The sequence below is a fragment of the Prorops nasuta genome, unplaced genomic scaffold (genome assembly GCF_024137725.1).
Source record: "Prorops nasuta isolate Cenicafe-Biocafe unplaced genomic scaffold, Cenicafe_Pnas_1.2 PNAS00038, whole genome shotgun sequence".
Taxonomy (NCBI): Eukaryota; Metazoa; Arthropoda; class Insecta; order Hymenoptera; family Bethylidae; genus Prorops; species Prorops nasuta.
The window spans coordinates 1,761,378-1,775,001 of record NW_027116835.1 but is presented as its reverse complement, the minus strand read 5'-3'; the positions used below and the strand labels follow the sequence as shown (position 1 = coordinate 1,775,001).

At 28.3% G+C, this 13,624-nt stretch overlaps 3 protein-coding genes across 5 annotated transcripts; 1 reads left to right on the top strand and 2 right to left on the bottom strand.

Annotated features, from left to right (window-relative positions):
- LOC136783969 (venom serine carboxypeptidase) lies at window positions 1-2,844 on the bottom strand. 2 transcript variants are annotated; one of them, XM_066744393.1, is made up of 3 exons: window positions 2,496-2,844; window positions 1,495-2,016; window positions 1-1,420 (listed from the first exon to the last, which is right to left on the bottom strand). In XM_066744393.1, the coding sequence occupies exons 2-3, from the start codon at window positions 1,792-1,794 to the stop codon at window positions 302-304; spliced, it is 1,419 nt and encodes a 472-aa protein (XP_066600490.1). In that variant the 5' UTR covers window positions 1,795-2,016; window positions 2,496-2,844; the 3' UTR covers window positions 1-301. The 2 variants fall into 2 exon arrangements, with proteins under 2 accessions (XP_066600490.1, XP_066600491.1); XM_066744394.1 differs by having other exon boundaries at window positions 1,495-1,978; window positions 2,496-2,634.
- A 1,034-nt stretch (window positions 2,845-3,878) lies between these two features.
- On the bottom strand, window positions 3,879-13,353 carry LOC136783967 (uncharacterized). 2 transcript variants are annotated; one of them, XM_066744392.1, is made up of 14 exons: window positions 12,775-13,353; window positions 12,136-12,530; window positions 11,423-11,819; window positions 11,154-11,332; window positions 10,700-11,073; window positions 10,363-10,609; window positions 10,147-10,288; window positions 6,926-6,990; window positions 6,606-6,743; window positions 6,473-6,536; window positions 6,242-6,367; window positions 6,066-6,172; window positions 5,732-5,986; window positions 3,879-5,663 (listed from the first exon to the last, which is right to left on the bottom strand). In XM_066744392.1, the coding sequence occupies exons 2-14, from the start codon at window positions 12,226-12,228 to the stop codon at window positions 5,634-5,636; spliced, it is 2,217 nt and encodes a 738-aa protein (XP_066600489.1). In that variant the 5' UTR covers window positions 12,229-12,530; window positions 12,775-13,353; the 3' UTR covers window positions 3,879-5,633. The 2 variants fall into 2 exon arrangements, with proteins under 2 accessions (XP_066600489.1, XP_066600488.1); XM_066744391.1 differs by having other exon boundaries at window positions 12,136-13,353.
- Window positions 7,803-9,896, top strand: LOC136783970 (beta-1,3-galactosyltransferase 5). The gene has a single exon (XM_066744395.1). The coding sequence runs from the start codon at window positions 8,265-8,267 to the stop codon at window positions 9,351-9,353; it is 1,089 nt and encodes a 362-aa protein (XP_066600492.1). The 5' UTR covers window positions 7,803-8,264; the 3' UTR covers window positions 9,354-9,896.
- Window positions 13,354-13,624: the final 271 nt, after the last annotated feature.

The following is a 13,624-nucleotide window of genomic DNA, read 5'->3' as shown; positions in this document are numbered from 1 at the left end:
CACCTACAAAAGCATAATACAACAGACAATATACAGAAAGGTATCTATAAAACTAGCATCTGAGTTAAATACAGATGAAAACAACAAAGGCATTTATATGAGATATCTTAAGAATAAAATTAATTCTAAAGTTTGTTTTAAAAAAATAAATTTTTATTGTTTACTTTTTAGAACTAAAATCCTCAATCTTATTTTAAACGTTTTAGTAGTAGTTCATTGTAAGCTATATTTTGGTCATTATAACTAGACTAAACTTTGTGTAAAAATAATCAGCCTTAGTTACAGTTATGTATCACATGACTTAAAATGGTTTGTTGTGTGTAAAACGTGTAATCAAATCAAATGCCCATTTAGGTTGATCACTAGGTACCATATGCCCAGCATTTCTTACCAAAGCTTCTGTTAAATTATCAATAGTTTTTGTGTAGCCAGCTAACTCTTGTCCAACCCACCAAGTTTTACGGACAGCTTTTTTATATTTGTCTGCCCCAGGCCATTTTAATTGTTGCAAATAATTTTCAGTAAGTGGATATGCTACAATAATATCAAGTTGACCATTATAGATAAGCACTTTATAATGCTGTACTAAATCCTCTATTAAAACTGCTAATGATTGCATAACATCATTCCTTAAATGTTCTTCAACTGTTTTATCTTCTACGTGAAAAGAGCAGTTGCCCACATGTATTGCATTTCTAATATCAGATCTCTGAACAAATTCTGACATCCAATATGATTCATTTGTGTCCTTAATATAAAGATAATTAAAGTAAAAATCAAATCCTGTTAAATTTTTGAACAAAGATGGTTGGCTAGTTAAATCTCCATCCAAAATTAGGTCAAAGATCTCAAAAGCTTTATCAAACTGTTTATTTTGTATAAATTCTCTTCCTTGTTTTTCATATTGATGAAAGAGTTCTCTACCATTGAAATCAATTAATCCAATCTGATATAAATAATCTCCATAGATCACTTGATTTTCTGGATCTGTCCATCCATTCCCAATAGATAAGCCTTTCAAATTGATTTTTTTTGTAGCCTTGATGTTATAATCTTTGATCGCATGAGATACAGCAGGTACATATTTTCCACCATACGATTCTCCAGTAACAAAGAAATCATTCTTTTGTAACTCTGGGAATAATTGAAAAAATTGCACCAAAGCTGTGTGAACATCTCTTCCTACATCAGTTTCATTTGTAGCATATCCTTTCTCATTTTCGGTGAAACTAAATCCAGTCCCAACAGGATTGTCAATATAAATAACATTATGATTAAGGTTCCAAGAATACTTTCTTGGTTTTAACGTTTTATTGCTAGTTACTGTAAATGGTCCATTTTCCATAAATAGACCAAATAAAGAAGTAGCACCTGGTCCTCCTTGAAGCCACAATATTACAGGTGCTGTTATTGGATTTAGCTGCAGATAAAGAATTATCATAGATTTTAAAAAATATATCAATATTTCAATTAATAATGTGTGTTTTTCATTACCTGAGCTGGAAAGAACCAAAAAAACAAATTTGAATTGTATTCTTTGTTTACTGTTAGATATCCAGCATAACTGTTTACATCTCCCATCTCTTTATGTTGTACTGTAGCTTCCTTGCGCGCTTCCTCAATTTTTCCACTTTCTATTAAAGGGGTAAGAAATAGGGGACTCTCCACATCTTCTTGTGGATGAAGAGGAAATGATTTCAATTTCGGATAAGGATTAATAAACGATCCATTAATTCCCTCGAAAGATATTAAAATTAATGAAATGCTAAGGCAAAAAATCACTTTGAACGTCATTTTAACAAAGGTTAGAACCACAAATTGATTGTTAATTTTGTTGCTTATAATTTACTATACTGTTTTCACCAATTTCCACCTGATTGAGCTAGTTGAACAATAAATAATTAATCGCACAAGTTGCGGTATCCAATAAAAGGAATATAAAAAAAAACTTCCACCTCTCTCGGCTCTCTTTGACAATCTGTTGAAAACGTTGAAAATTGAGTGGAATCTATCTAACTAAAATTAGTAAAATTCCCCAATCATCCTCTTCGATGAGTCAAAATATAGATACCTAATGGATACCTAACTTATCGACAATTACATTTTTATGTTTATATAGATTTTAGCAGATTTAGTATGTAATGTACAATGTATATACTATACTTATTCAATTTGTTTGTTAAAAAAAATAAAACTACCAATATAGGTAATAAAAAAAATTAAAAGTACAATAAATTAAGTCCTAAAAAAGTTTGGGATTTTTTTGTGAAATAAAATATTGTTCAAATATTTTGAGGTTAACGCAGGTTAATGTTCCAATTTGCTAAAGATTATTTTTCAATATAGTTTATACTACAATTTAAATTAATATAATTTATAAGAACGTATATTACATTATTTTAAGCCAATTTCTAAATAATTGTGTGATTAGACCTAAGAAAAAAGTGTAATTGTCGATTTCGTTTAATTAATTGAAACCTATCTATTTTTCTTACCTGAACTTTTTATTCATTAACCACATATTACCAGCATTACAAATTACACCAGCTATTGCGGAATTAATATTGCATTGATCGATTTACAACATTTAAAACGTCGAATTAAATACGATGTAACGTAATTAATTCCTACATTGTGTGATAAGGTACAAATACATTATGTCTGTAGCCTGTATATATGATTTCTATAAACAGCAAAACAGTTATAAATACATAGAAACACTGATAAGTGAAGAAATGAAAATTTTACAAGATAATGGAAATGTTATATTTAATTAGCTACTTTGTATATATTTCATCTTTATTAACACTTTACTGGCTCATAAGAACTTATAATTTTTAACTGGTACATTGAATCTTGTGAAATAATCAAAATAATTATTCAATAAAAAATAAATTTACAATGTAATGTAATTACCAAATAATATTTTCCTAATACAATAAAACACATAAAGTATTGAATTTTATGATTAACTTACATATTTTTTTTTTGATTTTCACGTTTTTAATTTGCATGAATTCAATATTCATTCCAATCTTTTTTCTAGTTATAGATATATAAAATTTATTAGTCAAAATTTTATTAAATGTATGTGACACAATTGTTTCATAATGAAGATGCTTATATTCTTATTTAAAAATTTTAATAAAAAATGCTTTTATTTTAGCTTATTTAAAGAATAATCAAAAACCATTCCAGAAAATTTAACTCACCAATATTCTTATTCATTGTTCACTTCCAACCTAAGAAAATTAGATAAAAATTATTATATGAATAATGTCTTGTTTACTCTATCAAAACAAATTTATATGTCGGTTAGTACTTGTTAATTATTACCACATACTATAACAAATGAGCAATGAACCTCATGTCATACCTATTTTAAATGATTTCTGCTCAGGGTCAGTTCGGTGTTAAACAAAGATATTCGCAGTTATGGAAAACATTTTATGTTTGATAATAATAATGAAACTTGTTGGAATTCTGATGCTGTGAGTAGATCTTATTCTATAATACTTATTATTAATCTTTATAATTTTTCTTATTTGATATAAATATTGCAGGGGAAACCACAATGGATTCTGATAAACTTTGAAGGTGAATGTTCAGTTTCCATAATTGAAATTGAATTTCAAGGTGGCTTTGCTGGTAAAAGTTGGGTTTTGGAAGCAGGCCAAGATAGCAGAAGCTTATCCTTTATTCAGTCATTTTTTGCAGAAGATACAAACTCTTTACAGACATTTAAATTAAAGGACACGATAAAAGCAAAATGTTTTAAATTAGTGTTTAATGATAGCACAGACTTGTTTGGCAGAATAATTATTTATAAATTATCTTTTCATTTATAAGAAATACTTTTTACTTTTTATATACATAAGTATATTGTTTATTCCAGGATCCTTCAATAATAATTCAACAAATTTTATAAATATTTATTAATTCTTTATATTTATAAATATTTATCCTAAATTAGTTATAAAACAAATACATGACAGAGTTTATTCTCTTTGTGCATTTTATAATAAATAATAATGTTTAAATTTATAAACATTATATTTGCCTGTTTAAATAATTAAATTTAAACATTATATAACTGTTTTTTTAAAAATAGTATATAGTGTGTATTATGATACAATAGATGATTTTGTATAAACCTTTTGAAAAATTGACTCGTAAACTTACTTGTAGATTTTGCATCAATTGTAAAATACATATGTATTACAGGTTACCAAATGTTAGATAAGGCAACAGAACTATGTTTTTAATCAAATTTAATCTAGACATTGATGTAGCAGTTATATTATTAGATCTTTCTATTTATTCAATAAAAGTATTAATTTTCTGACATATCTATATACTATGTCAAGTGATAGAGCATTACTGCTTTGCGTCGGTCAACTAAGGTCCGAATCCAACTCTCTGGTTAAAGTCAATCCGTAGTTAAAATGGTATAGCTTCTGTCACTTAAACTATACCATTTTAAATACGAGTTAACTTTAACCAGAGAGTTGGACCCGGGCCTAAGTCCTTTGCAATAAATTATTCTGGTTTACCAATCATTAAGTCTAAAAAGCTAAAGCATAATCAGTTAAAAATCATTTGCGCATTGATGAACTATAACTGCATGGTCAAAAATTGTTAATGCTCTGTCAGTGACAGAATATATATTTATAAAATTTTTTAAAGTTTGACATGGTGTGGGAAATTGAATCATTCTTTTCTTGCTATAGGGTGTTTTCCACTTAAGACTCAAAACGCTCATTATATAATAGTTCATGTAGTTCATGCGACACGTATTATATATTGCGAGCATTTTCGACTATAAGGGTCAGTATCTTCGTCCAAAAAGTCGGGATTAAGCAGGTGAATCATCTTAAATTCTTAATCGTAATAATGGCTCTCACAATGTTTTTCTCCTCTATACATTACTTTTTTATTTTTAATTAAATTCATAATAGTTCATACATATATAATTTCATGCATTAAACTATCAAAACAAAATATATTTGAGATTTAGTGAACAAAAAATTTAGATTGGTACACCTATTTAATCCTGACTTTTATGCAAAGACACCGACCCTAGGAAAACGTTCATATAATGTAGTATTTAAATTTTTCTAGAAAGTACAGAGTGACGTTAGTTGAGATAAAAAAGAATCAATTTCCCGCACTGTACTATCAATAAACAAAATGTGGTGTATTACTATAACAATATAATTATTGGAAGCTAAAGTCTACTTAACTTTAATAATCAATGTGACAGATGAAAACATTTTATTAATAATGATTAAAAAATTACTTTTGTCATTTTTGGTAATCGAAAATGTGATGTTTGATAATTTAATTTAATATATATCATGTGATATTTATATATTAATTTGAACTTCAGTTTTGATCGTAAAAAGTTACAGTACAAAATTAAAAAGTCATTTAAACTACTAATATTCAAATTAATTTTATTTTATCACTATAGTAAAAACACTAAAAAATATTTTTATCTGTTATGAAGTCATTTGTCCAAGCTAATAAATTTATATGAAACTTTTTACTATCAATTATTAATTAAACAATTTTTCTCAAAAATATTTGTTTCCACAATATCCATCATTTCAAAATATAGTTTATTATTGATTTCATTGACCAAGAGTTGAATAAAACTTAGGCTGTAAAGAATAATTAAATGTAGAATGTGAAAACCTGGAAGACACAGTGATATTAATATTATACATACCTCATCATGTTTTTCTTCCTTATTGGCATCATCTTCATCACCAGAGCTATCTCCACCAGAGCTATCAGCAGAATTACGTGGATCTTTGTTATGCAAATTAACATTAACAGTTGGTGAGGATGCTGTAATCTTATTAGCTGCATCATAACATTGTAGGCATACTCTAACTGCTTTCCTGCTTCTTGGTGTAGCTAATATTAATTTTTTGTTACTGCAAGGACCGCACACGACTGCTCCACATTGTCTGCAATGGTGCTAGACGAATTTCAAAATTGAATTAATCTTTATGCAACAAATTTATCATAACCTACTTTTAAAAGCATTGATACAATACCCTTCTATTTAAGACAGTGAATTGTGTTTTATTGCAATGCATACAAATTGTTGCTTCATTATCTGGTACCCAAACTGCTGCATGTACTTCTACTGGTTTTTTACCACCTTGAATGAAATATTGAAAATAAATTTATCAATTTTCAGAGTACTATAATAATTAAATATTTTTCTTACTTTTTCTTAATAAATCTTCAACACTTTTTGTTATATGAGCCATCCATTCTTGCTTCTCTGTTGTGGTAGCAGCATAAACAGCAAACGATTTTGTTACTGTTTTTATCAGCCAACCATTGCGATACTCTAAATATTAAATACATTAACTCATAAAAAAGAATAGAGTAACTTATAACAAAAATAATTATATTTAGATATAAAATTAATAATAAATATAGCCATATAACTTACGGCCATCATCTGCTAATGATTCCAACTTAACTTCTTCTAAAGGTATGATGCGCTGCTTATTATACTATTAATAAAAAATATTACTTTCAAACTTGGAATTTGAAACCCAACGAATAAAATTGATTAAAATTACCTTTTTCTTATTAATCATAATATTCCCATATACCAATATATCATTGAATAAGAAAAACTGTCTAGGTTTTGGTCTTTTTCTACACATTTTAGTTAGAACACCTTCACCAACTAAAACTCTGCCAGGAACTGCAAGAGGCTAGAACATGAAAGAATCAATAATCTCTAAAAATCATTAATCTATTTACAAATTACTAAATGATAGATAAAATAATAGGATTAATGGTTAAAAATTCTATCTTTTAATCTAGCTAAATCGCATATCGAAAGCGCTGTAGCATTGAAATTTCTATTAATGAATTTAAGAAATGTAATATTTACCTCTCCAGAACTACCAAAGCAGTTTTCGACCATCGCAATGCGCCTGGCATTGGCCTCCGTATTTACTGCAACATGATTTATATAAACTAACACTTGATAATATTAATTTCGTACTTAAACAATTATACAAATCGACAAATTTACCATTGAGCTGTCAAATACATGATCTATTTATGCTAAACCGTTATACTAGGAAATCTTTAACTAAGTATAGTTATAAAAAGATATTAGAGAATGATAGAAAAAAAAGCTAACGATAAAAATAAAATCAAAAAAATTACAGATTTTCAGCTAAAAAATAGATATTATTTAATTGAAAGTAAGTGGAAAACAAACTAACCCAATCGGTCAACCATCATGAATCAGGCAGGAAATGATCAAGATGAGGTTTGTTCTTTTTTGCGAACTAGTTAGTGCAATACCAATCTAGCATAAAATTGAGTGAAGAACTAAGAAGATATGTATGACCTAGTGGTGCCAGAATCGGCGCTTTTGCAGCTTAAAAGCTGAGTGGAGAGGGGTACATACACATAATACAAACGCACATCCATTTGGGATATGTGATTGTATTTAACTGTAAAAGCGTCAATTTCGGTATTACTTTAATGGTCATATTGGCCGTATGTAAGTAGTAAGGATAGTACATACGTCAAATATATATATGTATACATACATATACATAGGCAGGTTTTAATTTTTTCTCCCTAAAAAACGTTGTGTTGTGAGTGTGTGAGTTGTGACATTTACATATAGGCTGAACGCTGAAGGATCTATACCTATACAGTCACCTACAGTTGCCACAATGCTCTATATATGTATATGTACAATCAGTACGGTCAGTATATATGTATATGTATGTATGTACAGTCTACCCGTCTGCAGTACAGGCCACTACAGGCTGGTACAGGTTACAAAAAGCGACAGAAACACATTGCAAAATGCCTAAAAAAGGAAAGAAGTTTGAAAAAAAAATTTAATTTATATTTATAATTATTTTTTTTTCAATGAAAGTTGCAATAACTTTGTTGAAGTAATCAGTGGAATTTTGTGTATAAATATGTTTACAAATAGGGACAAGAAACGTTGCCTGTGAAGTGAAAACTTTTTTTGACGTGAAGATAGTGAGATTTTAATTTAATTAACATTATAAATCTTTGTAAATGCAAATGTTATGCGACACTTTCAATAATTTCAACCAACTTGAACTTTTCAAAAGTGTCTTTGTTTACATATTTGTCATCTATTTATTAAATGCATATGCTTATATTCATGCCGATTTTAAATTAAAAAAATATAGCAACTTTCATTAAATGAACTTTTTTATTTAATATTCTGTGATATGACAGCAAAATATAAAATTCTACTGTGTTGTCTTTTTTTTGCTATAACGCTGTTCATTTTATTGCAAAGAAATGTAGATAAAATAAACTCTGACGTATTAAGAATTTCTATTGTACACAAATATAGTTACAAAGATTCTTATAATTTAAATCTTATTGATAATTATAAAATTATTCCAAGGTGTAATTCAAATTTAATAACATGGATTGTAACTTCTAATGCTGAGAACATTTTACCAAGAAGTGCATTAAGAAGTGCATATCCGAATGAAGAATTAAATGAGTTAGGAATTCAAAGGATATTTCTCCTTGGTCTTCTTAATAAAATCAATAAGCCTATAATAAATATATCACAATCTGCTTTACTTGACGAAGCTAATCGCTTCCATGACATATTGCAAGGAAATTTTATAGAGAGTTATAAAAATCTAACATTGAAGCATTTAATGGGTTTACAATGGGTTGTAAATAATTGTATAAATGCACAATTTATAATGAAAATGGATGATGATATAGTGGCAAATCTTTATGAGATGCCACAACTATTGAAAGATAATCTAATTAATAATAATACTATAAGTGGTTATATTTTAAGATCTATGAAACCCATCAGAAACACATCTAGTAAATGGTTTGTAAATAAAGTTGATTATCCTTTTGATGTTTACCCAGATTTTGCATCTGGTTGGTTATATATTACTACATTACCAGTTGCTAGAAAGATAGTTGATAGTGTGTCACTTAATCAACAGTATTTTTGGATTGATGATGTTTTTATAACAGGAATTTTAAGAGAAGAACTGGGTATTAAGTTAAATAGTATTAATCATTTATATGCAACAGATTACAGGTACTTAAACTGTTGTCTACATGGACAACAAAAGCATTTAAAATGTGACTACATGATAGGACCTAATGGTGGGGATAACAAACTTCAATTGAAATTTAAAAATTTTGCAAAATTTTGTCACAGGCAATGTGTAGACCGAACAAAACAATTCTCTGTCAATAAAACATGTATTACTGTTTATGAAACACAAAAATTACAAAATGGTCATGCCAAAATACAGTCATTAAAAATATTTTAGTTATTTAATATTTATATAATAAATAGATGCATATAAAATATTTTTTATATTATCTTATAAATAAAAATCTAATCATAACGATGAAGATCCAAATATTAACAATGTGAAACTTTTTCACAAATTTTCATATTTTTCATATTTGCTTAAGAAATAAAAATGTATTTTGTAATACAAATTTTACATGTTTTTTTTATAATCTGAAATATACTTTTATAACACTGAAACTGAATTTTGTTTGTAAATATTAATTTAATGTATAATTCTAAGAACGGTTTTGACATTTTAACTGCATTTTTCTTTTTTCAGTCATCAACAAATAATTTATTACTTTAATGATATATATAAACATCACGTTTGAATCGGCTGTAACAATTGACTATTTTAACATAATTATCTTTGTTTAGAAAAACTCAATTATAATTAAAAAAAAAAACTTATGCCTTATGAAAATTAAAACATACTTGTTAACTTTTTTCAAAATAAAGTAATTTTCGTTTTATAATAAATGAATGAATGTGATTATAAAATTAATTCTTACTATTTTACTTTTTTTGTATTTTGAAGCTGGCACCAAGACAAAGATGATCACTACCAACTGCAAAATTAGGTATTGTTTGTAGTTCTAAGCAGTTTTTAACAGTAGGTAAAGGGTAAACTTCCACTAACTCAATATTACTATAAAATATATAATCAACTGTAATCCATTGTCCTTGATTTGTTGTTGCTTCTCTCTCACCTTTACTATTTTCATGCCTATATACACTACGTAAATTAAAAGGATGTGTTAATTTACCAGATGAGAATGTTACATGATGGTCATCAGATATTTTAACATATGCAGATTTAGATGTATTTACATCAATATCATATTTTTGTAACTTTTTTCTGCATTTATCCCTATTTTTTTGTGTATCACGGTGTTCACTATTTAATAGCTGTAACAATAAATGTAAATAAACAAAACAATTTTTATCATTATTTAACACAGAAACCAAAATTAATAGCCTACCATAACAAGGCCTTTGCTTCCTCCTTTTATTCTACTTGTCAAAATATCAAAATGTTGGCAATTATCCGTAATGCATAAATTAATTGGGATCAAGGAATTTGATAAAGGACGAAAACCTGATGGCTCTAAATTTCGACCTTTTCCTACATATTCAAAAGAGCTGGTTGTTATAAACTTATAAACACCTGTGTGTGGCTTTAAATTAAAATCTCCAGACAAAATTATTGGTAGATACTTTGAACCTTCACTGAAAATAATAGATCCAGTTCAGTAGATATCTACCTAGCAAAGATAAAATTTAAGCAAAAATATAACATACTTAAAATTATGAACATACCTTTCATTTTCAATAAAAGCAAATCTTTCAATTTCTGCAAGTAAAAGCTGTACCTGTGCTAAGCGTACATCATTCCTATTAGGATTGTATAACAAATGTGTTGTTGCCACAACAATCTGTGTTTGGGGACTATCTTTCAATGACAATTTTGCTATTATTCCTACATTGTCCCTATTTAAAACTTCTGTTTTAGATTGAAATAGTTCTACTTTTGCATAGTCAACTAAATTGAATAGATCCGATCGATAAAGAAAAAGTAAACCATCTTTCTTATCATTAGTTCTTTTTTTATACAAATATTTATACTCTCGCTCTTTAAAAGGAATTAAAAATTCAGCTAAATGCTGCTCTTGCATTTCTTGAAGGCATATCACCTAAAAACAGTTTAATTTATATAAAATATAAAACATCTACACGAGTTATAAAATATTCTTAAAAATTGACTTCAACTGACATTAGCTTGAGCTTCTAGTATTTCTTGCAGTAGAAGAGGTTTCCGAATTTCCCAAGGAAGTGCTCTTCTGTCGTGATCCTTATATAAATAACGGTGAGAATCTAGGAGATTTTGTGCAAGAATGTTATAAGACAATACACGAAGTATAAAAGTATCTTCTTTGTCTATCACTGATTTCTCTAAAAATGACAATTACATATTAAATTAGGCATTGAGCTAATACAGAAAACAATAAAGAAAAATATTATTATCAATTAACAGTTTCATACCTTCTCCAATCTTTTTCCATTTTCTCATGGCTTTGTATTTTTGTTTATTACTCATATAACGATTTTCATAGGAGTTTGAACATTCCTTTTGATTATTTCTGCTCAAGTTAATATCTAAACTATTTGTTATAGTACTTCCATCATTTTCACATCCAACTACACTACTTGTGGGAAGATTGCAAGGCATCTCCCAAGTACCAGAAGTACTGGTTGTTGTATAGATAGAGTCGACGAATGGCTCCATGATAGACTTGTTAAATTCTTGTTGAGTTTCAGAATCAGCCATAGATTCCAACAGATTGCAATATGTTGAAAACAATGCTTCGTGTATGGATGGACTCTTACGCAAATTTCTTAACAGTAAATGCTTCCAAGGTAGCTCTGTCATGTGAAAAATCTAAAGAATCAATGCAAATTATAATTATACAAAGCAAAGAATAAGTTATGTATCCTACCAGGAACCATAATTCAACAATTATTAAAATTTCATTATTGCTTTTAGTAAATATGTCATCATAAATAATGACAACAAAAATCATAAACAGTATAATATTATGATTATCGATAAATGGACGTTCAACCTTGACACTTTTTAGCATCAAATTATTATGTAAGATAAAATAGGGATAAAAACAGTAGAAAGGTAGGAGAAAATATGAAAAGCAAGATAAAGCAGACGAAGTAATTTATAGACTTAAGTTTAAACGTAATACCTTTTGTTCCTGATGAGATATCACAACGTGCACGCTGCGACAGGCTATATTCGTTATAGCAACAGTTGTAAGCAATTTTATAGTTGCATTCATTTAACCAAATAATGTTTTTATTAATATCAGCAGCAAGATAATTTATGCACCGTCGCATAAAGGTGCAATTAAACGTGCCTTCACGTTCTTTACTTTTACTACTGATCGTACTATATCAGTGTTGTCATATCATCTTTGTGAAAAAGATATGGTTTAACCGAAAATCAGAGAACGGCTTTACGATGTGCCAGCTTAGCCCGATATGTAGCAAGATTTTATATGAACGTAAAATTTTTCTCAATCTTTTCAGTTATAGCTAGGAGAGTTGACATGTATGCGGCAACACGTTCGTCCAAATCATGCTGCTTTGAAAAAAAAAAATGTACACGCGTGTCAAGAGCACGGCCAAGCATTTACATCATTTACTGCCACCACCACTTAGCCCCGTTGTTACATTTATTTAGCAAATCATAAGTATTCAGTATACGTCGATAAAGCAGAGGCAAAAAACAGGCAAAAATGCTTCTTTAATAATAGATTATTCTTCCAATTTTCTTCGAGGTTCATTTTAAATATATAGTTTATATAAGTTGACATTTACTTCACCTTATAATTCAATCACTATGCAAATACGTTATTATTTGTTCAAAAACACGAGATGTCTATGATATCTGCTGTACTGTAATATATGATGTATGAATATGGTAGTGTTAGTCAGGTGTCACAGGTTCGTAAATGTTAGTAGACTTCATAGGGATGGTAGTGTAATATTATACAATCTGTTTAAACGAAGCACGAAGCTTGTGTATATTACGCGCCGTAGTATTTTTAGCGGCAACGAATAGGTTTCCCTGTAAACTTAAATATTAATATTTCCCTCTCTCTTGCTCTTCTTTCTCAACGGCCATTCTGGGCCTTTCTTTTTGCGTATATCTCGATATTGAATTAAGATACGATTGATACATTCGGAACAATTCGATATTTTGACATTCAAAGTACGGCATGGCATAATAGTTTTTTTTGCTCTTCTGCCCCCCTTTGTTGTGCTAATCCAAAACTATCGCTTTCAAGTTTCAGATCAACATCTATTTAAATACCCTTACAATTATTCCGCTACAGTACTAGTTATTTTTTCCTTATTTTGTTATTACACTTCCAGTGCTCTATCATTCCACCAAACATAATAAGTTGTTTTGTAAATTAAAGACGACTAAAAACGATCCATCAACTATGAAAAAACAAATTCTATGCGCCAATTATCTAATTTTATTTTATGTACATTTCATTTTAAAATATACCAGTTATTAATACGCTCTCATGGCAAATATCTTTCAATTATAGTGAATCCAATTCCATAGCAGAAGAAACTTCAGGGACATTCATAACAATCAAATTATGGCTGGAGAATGAACTTTAATTTTTACGCAATTCACAATACCGCATCAATTTTTATAAG